The sequence below is a fragment of the Centruroides sculpturatus genome, unplaced genomic scaffold, assembly GCF_000671375.1.
Source record: "Centruroides sculpturatus isolate CEXI.00-Female unplaced genomic scaffold, Cexi_2.0 scaffold155, whole genome shotgun sequence".
Taxonomy (NCBI): Eukaryota; Metazoa; Arthropoda; class Arachnida; order Scorpiones; family Buthidae; genus Centruroides; species Centruroides sculpturatus.
The window spans coordinates 182114-189503 of record NW_019384386.1 but is presented as its reverse complement, the minus strand read 5'-3'; the positions used below and the strand labels follow the sequence as shown (position 1 = coordinate 189503).

Here is a 7390-nt window from a genome sequence, read left to right as displayed (position 1 = left end):
GTACTTTTCCTTTGTTTAAGGGTATTTGGGCAGTTTATTCTCTGTTATATTCTCAAGTAAACAATACATACAAGTACAGTACAGTATTTTCTGAGGAAACACTCGTACTTATTTTTTTTAACCCCATTCCCGATAACCCGGCATTTTCACAAACTCGGCCACCCTTCGGTCCACATTAGCCGAGTTTTCGAGATTCTACTGTATTAAGAATCTATTATATTTCTAAATGATGATATTTTATCGTTTATTTAAAAAGTCTTTTTTTTCAAAATTGATAAAAATTTTTTAAAATGTTCAATGGAACGGATATAAAAATTTAAGTTAAAATTCAGTTATAAAACATAGACATAAAGAAATGCATTGCTTATGAAGGAAAAGAATAAAATAGCTGTTTTTTTAAAAAAGTATTGATCTGATTTAATAATGATACTGAAAGAAAAAAGAGGTAAGGTTTCACTAGTCTTATGCTTTATAACTGAATTTTAACTGAGATAATATTTTAGTTCAATTATTAATTTATTAATAATTTACAGTCTGCATTATTAATAAGCTAATCATAGCTTTTGATACTTAACATCTACAGTTAATAAATACATTTATAATTACCAAGATAATTTGATTTCATATTACCCTTTTTAAGTCAATTATTGAGAAATATTCTTTTTACAATTAATTTCTGGGGCAAGAAAATCATTTCAAAGATAATAAAATAAGTATTTTTATGGAAAATTATTAAATCAAGTGAAGAAAAAGACAAAGATATCATAAAAACAATTTATAAATTTTTTAATTAAAAAATTTTAAGAAATCATCCAAAATAAGAAACATTAGTTACTATATTAATTATTAATGAAACAATAATAATTCCATACGCATCTTAGATTAAATATTATCTTAAATTCAAGAAATAAATTTTACATATATGTTTTAATTATAATTTTTGTCGTCGAGTTGATCGTGTCAGCTACTAGTTATATCTATCATGTAACTGTATATAAGACAATTTTCTTTATCAACAGCCATTCTGGTTAAAGTGAGTGATCCCATTTCGTAGAAAACTGCATTCCTCCAGCGTTTGCTTCCGTAGTCTACTAACGTTGATATTCTACGTACTAAAATAGTTTCATATATCGTTATTTGTAACCTTCGATGGATTACAAATATAACTAATTAATACAGATATATAAAAAATTAATATATAAACTTATTACGCTCTAATAATTCACGGAAATTGTATAAAAATGCGTGCAAACTTCGTAATTGCGTAACGGATACTTTGAAAAAAATATCTCAAATATAATTTCTATTGTTATATTTATAAAAATTTATATTTCATCGCGATTCAATATAAAAATGCTCGCATTTATAGATTTGATAAATTTCTACAACCAAATAAAAAGAAATCCATTTATCTTTTAAGTATTAGATAAAAGTTCATGAGTCATTGAGTGCATTTTAGTAAAGCTGAAGTGGTTCTGGCATTATTAAAATACCTAAGTAAAGCAAACTAGGCCAATTTTAAGTGTGTTTATTAAACATATAAAATTAATAACTCTGTATCTTAACTAAATTTCATTTATTTTCCAATAAAACATTGCTTTTTACAAAGTGACATTATAAAAAATTATAATTGTCATTTATAATTTTTATGAGGATAACGCATTAGTAATAATCTGAATCAATTTTCTCTTCTTGTTTTTAACGAATGAGAAATTAAATTAAAGAAATATGATTTTTTCTAATACATTTTTTCGTGAAAATATTACCATTTACGATTTTTAAAATATTAATCACTAAATGAATCTTTTGTTAATAGAAATCACTATAGAAAAGTAACTTAGTCTATTCTATTACTATTTGTATATAAATGTTCATGAAATGCAAACTGTGCAGTGAAATAGAAAATTGATATTTTTTTAATGAATGAAGAGAACTTGTTACTGTATTTATTTCGAAATACAGTAACGAGTTCTCTTCATTCATTCAAAATCATAAAGTAATGGAATGAGTGCGAAATTTTTTGTAAGACTTTTTACTTTGTTTTCCTGCAATAAAATTTATGTTTCACAACTATTTAATTATTTAAAATTTTAAAATTTAGTGTGATTAACGAATTTTAAAAATTAATTTATCATTTAAAATAAGTTACAATCTATTTTCCAAAAGAACTTAAACAATGTATGATAAAATTAAACGAATTTATTTGAATAAAATCAAAAACCTCCATCTCCTCTAATTTATTCTACAGTCCATGGCTTTAGATTTATTTCTTCATGGGAAAGCGCAACAGCAGTCAACACAATTCATTTAAATTTAGATTAGTTTGGTTTTAACGCAAATATTTAATAGCTGTCCGTAACAATTAATAGAAAATATTTTCATTTTATTTTATAAAAACAGCATCAAATTAACTTTTAAATGTATTGTTATCACACTTTCAATTTTGAAGTATTTATATAATTGATTTATATTTATTTAAACACTGAGAATTTATAGGTCTACAATTTTTCAAATTGCAGCCCAATAAAGTAAACTGTTATTGAGAATTTTGTCAAACTTTTGCGAAGTTAATTATTAGTCCACAATAATGAAAACACGAGAGGGAGAGAGAGAGAGAGAGAAACTTCTAGTTTTTGCCTGTAATTTTTAAAAGAATGGAACGTCTTTGATTACTTATCATATATTTTTGGGGGCTGCAATTTGAAAAAATTGTAGACCCATAAATTCCCACTGTCGTCCGTCTGTCCTTCCTTGATCTCGAGAATAAAGTTAGGGAGATGAAAGACAAAACCAGATGTGGACAGGAGGCCCCGATTAACTATATATGAACTTCTGATACAAATCGAAAGTTACGTTATTTCAATTCAAAAATTTTCCCCTGAAAGGTGTTACATAGATGCCCTGCATGACTCTATTGGTAAAGAAAAAGTATGATGTACTGTACAGGGACAAGCCACTACTAATTTGAGGTGGAGAACATATATTTTAAATGAAATAAATTTAAAATATGATTAAAAATTGCAGCCTGGCATTGTGACGATGTCACAATAAATAATTACTTATCTTTCTTTCATTTTTCAATAAACTTAAGATAGGGGAGACCGGGGCAACTTCGGCATGCGGGGCAAGTTTGTCAAGCGCTTTTTTTTAAAAACAAATTAAAAGGAGACTTTGGTTATGGGTTAGGCAGTTGAGTTTTATTGGTGGCTTGTTGAGTGTAGTGTTTTTATTGTTCTCCAACAAGCGTAGTTGAATTATCAAGCAAATTTTCATTTTCGTTCAATTCCATATAATATTTTTTTTCCATTTATATTGAATTGGCAGGTTTTGTTATAATTCCATGATAACGAAAGTTACTTTTCCTGTTAGAAGGATGTAACTTCAACTTATTCACGTGGCCAGATCGTGGCTTGGCATTCTGTTCTCAGGGTTGTACTTAATGTTTCGAAATCATGACTAGCGGGGTAAGATCGGCAACATAAAGCCACATTAGAAGCAAAGGATAAAAATCAAACAGATGATAAATGAAAACATGTTTGCATTTGTTATTCATGTATATATGTCTTTGAACTTGCATTTCGTTGTAATAATATTAAATGGGTGTTGGATTTGTATTTCTTTGTTTTAATAGTGAATTCCAACTTATACATTGTTAATAACATAATTTTATATACGTGCCTATCTTGCCCCATTACTGTTGCCCCTATACCAGGGGCAACTTTAATAAAAATAATTAAAATAATTACAACTTTACAAAAAGAGAGAAGTTGCCGATCTTGCCCCTATACCCGGGGCAACTTCGTCAATTTCTCTCTTCTTGTAAAGTTGTAATTATTTTAATTATTTTTATTTCCAAACTGATTTTAACCAGTTCTATAGTAAGGTAACATTCCAATAGACAATATGCAAAGCTTTTTTTTCAGTTTACAGCAGTATTTATTACACAAAATTTAAGTAAAGCTTAACATGCCGATCTTGCCCCGATCTCCCCTATATTGCAAATACAGCTGTATAGTTCAAAAATTGTGTCGAATAACTTTTATACTGTTAAAACAAAGGTTGTTTAATAGTATCTTACTTTTTAATAGCCGCAGAAATTAAAATAAGTAAATGACAGATGAATTTTATAATGTACAGGCTACAGGTTTTAATGACTTTCTATTACTAATTATATTTTATTTTAACTTTAAAAAATAAATTATGTTTATAACTTTAAAAAATTAACTATATTCAAATAAATGGCTACGATTAGATTATAGAGTAGAACTATATCAAAATTAAATAAATAATATATAGACTACTTTTAAACGTACCAATACTTTGCTACAAGCCCTAAATATAAAATAAAAATCTTTTAAAATTTGTGATTAATGAAATATACAAGTAGATAATATTTTATGACACATAACTTATTAAAAAAGAATATAAGGAAACTATATTAGCATTTATTAGGAGCAATTTCATTTAAATTTTTCAACTAGATAATATGCATCTAGTTAATTAACTTATCTCGATGCTTTATTTTACTTTATGTATTCATAAAGAGACTTTTGTTTGTATGCATATAACAGACTTTTTGCATATTCTTTCCTTTTTAGTTTTTATTGATTAAAATTATTTCGGATAGTTTGGAATTACTTTTAATAAAACAATCATTACATATTATATAATAGTTATAATAATTAATATGTATCCCCTTGTAACAGGGAAATTATTCCTTTCGATAATAAACTTATATATAAAGATATATTATATTATAATAATTAATAAAAACTGAATTTATGTCAAAATTATCATTTAAAGAATTATAAACTCAAAATATGTTTTACCCGTTATATGTTTTTTTGAATGAAGTTTAAAATAAATTTTTAATAATATTTATATTACAACTATTCGAAAACCATATGTAATGTTAAAACCATTTCATTAATAGCTTTAAACACTATACAGTATATTAAAATCGTTAATTAGAGAGAAACGATCTTAACATGCTTCAAAAATAAAATTTTTATTAATTTATTGGATACCAAATAAAGAGAAAACAGTAGTTAAATACTGCATCTACTTTCTTTAATATTTAATTTTGATGCTATTCCATAATTTAGATTTTATTTTGTAGGTTTCTTTTATCTTGGGAAAAGTAAAAATCGATAATAGTTTAATAAACTATATTGATGTATTCGAATCCTACTTTTGTACATAAAAGCAAATAATGGATATGCATTTAAATTCTAACCTATGAAATATGATGACAGATCTTTTAATGCTGTAAATTTAGCTTTCCATTTCTTATATTAAAATTAATTTAAATGTTAATAGTAGTCTAAACTTTCATATTAAACTTGTACTCATCTAATTTTTATATAAAATATGCTGATACTAAATTGTGATTAAAAATCGAAAAATACAAACCTTGTGTACTCCCAAGATACAATTTCACATGGAACACCAGCTACTGCTATATTTATATAGACATTAGCTTTACTTTGAGAAGTACTAAAGTTATCACCTTCGATAGTTATCAGTGTTCCACCTTGAATTGGGCCCATTAACGGAGAAACCTGTATTTAAATAAAATTATATGAGTTTTTACATAAGATTTTATATTAATATGTAATAGATATAATTAATTACTATTTTTAAAATATTATATTAAAAAATATAAATAATGATTTAAATTACTTTGTCAATGAAAGGAGGACAAGTAGACGTGTTAATTGGTGGTGTTTCGCATTCGTCAACATGAGCGCAGTAAGAACCGCACCATCCGCAATGTAGAGGATCATCTGTACTAAGACACGAACCACATTTTGTATATACAGTGCAGGAGCTAATGGGATATTTTACTACCTGAAATATTTTTTAAATTTGGAAATATATTTTAGCTAATCCATAATAATATATAATCTATAAATATATTATATGATAAAAATAATTGAAGAAAACTTTAATGAGTTTAACCTTAAATCTTACTTATATAAATATATAAAACAATCATTGAAAGTTTTCAAAACTTAATGCTAATTTATACATTTATTTTCACTTATTTTCAATGCTACTTATAGCTTTAATGTTTATAGTAATTCACAAAATTATGACAATATTTTTCCATAAATATAAGTCTTTTCAAAATCAATTAATTTTGAAAATATGTATAAAATTATTGTAAATTATAATATTAGAATTTATGCTATAGTGGAACTAAAAGCAATAAAATTTGAATAAAATTAAGAATTTTTAACTTTTGTAGAAGTTTATTCCATCTGTAAGATATGCCTCTAAAACTATTATGATAAATTTAGGTTTTTATTTTAAATTATTTCGAGTTATACATAAAAATATACGGGCAAACGAACAGATAAAATGCTAATAATTTTTACTCTCTAAAAATTGTAGAAAAACACTATCACTGTTCAATTTCTGTAATATATATTATTACTGTTATTTTTTTATGTTTGATAAATATAAATAACAAACCTTATTTCCTACAAGTAAATAAATATTTTCATGTTTCTCATCAAATGCATTGGATGGTTTAATTTCTTTGTCAACTTGATCGTCGTCTGCGAGAAGTATCGTGAAAAGTGGTTGATCTTTTCTTCTTTCTAATATTACCTATTAATGAAAAAATAAGAAGTTTAAAATTTTAGAATTATTTTTATATTTTGCAAAAATATTTTATTTTTTAAATGCAAAATCAATTTATTAACTTGACAATATTAAATAGTTGGAGTTTTGCCAATTAAACATTACATTAGAGTTAATTATAGAACTTATTTATGATTACAGTAACTATGTTCCCAGCATTTATTGCATAACATTAATTCGAAACATATGCCAGAAAAAAATTGCATATGTTCTGCTGCAATGAATCACTCTGTGCATCAGGAGCAAATATTAGTAATATAAAAATGTAATAATTAATACATTTATCCAAATACACATTGTTAATTAAAATATATTAATATTCATTAGCAATTTTCTAAAAAGTGTTTGCTATTCTGATGTTTGCAAATTTATCTAGATTTATATACAACAATTGATGCTAAATTATTAAATAGTTTGATTAAGGTTGGCACTCTTGATAAGCCCTGTGGAAGTGGCTTATCACGAGTGAAGAAAAATAGAATTACCAACGATGTCTCAATTTTTAATACACAGTAATTAAAAACTTATACACTGTTAAAAGTTAATGTTTTTATCAAAACTAGCGCCGATCAAAACAATATATGAAATCAAAACTATTCTATTAGTTGTGTGCCTATCTTCCTCCTGGGACAGCACCCCCATATTAGACAGCCACGAGTCGCCACTGATAAAGGCAATATCTTATATTCATAAATTTGCATAAATAATAATTCAGATACCTGTAATCCTTAACGTAAATATT

The 7390-nt window shown here is 25.4% G+C and overlaps 1 protein-coding gene across 1 annotated transcript in view; it reads right to left on the bottom strand.

Moving 5' to 3' along the window:
- The window catches only part of LOC111618069, a 51372-nt gene that overhangs the window by 17044 nt on the left and 26938 nt on the right, over positions 1–7390 (bottom strand). Inside the window, exons 5-7 of the mRNA XM_023359496.1 lie at positions 6478–6615; positions 5683–5850; positions 5409–5561 (exon numbers count right to left, since the gene is read on the bottom strand). Of these exons, the coding sequence (XP_023215264.1) occupies positions 5409–5561; positions 5683–5850; positions 6478–6615 (459 nt within the window). The remainder of the gene's footprint in view (positions 1–5408; positions 5562–5682; positions 5851–6477; positions 6616–7390) is intronic.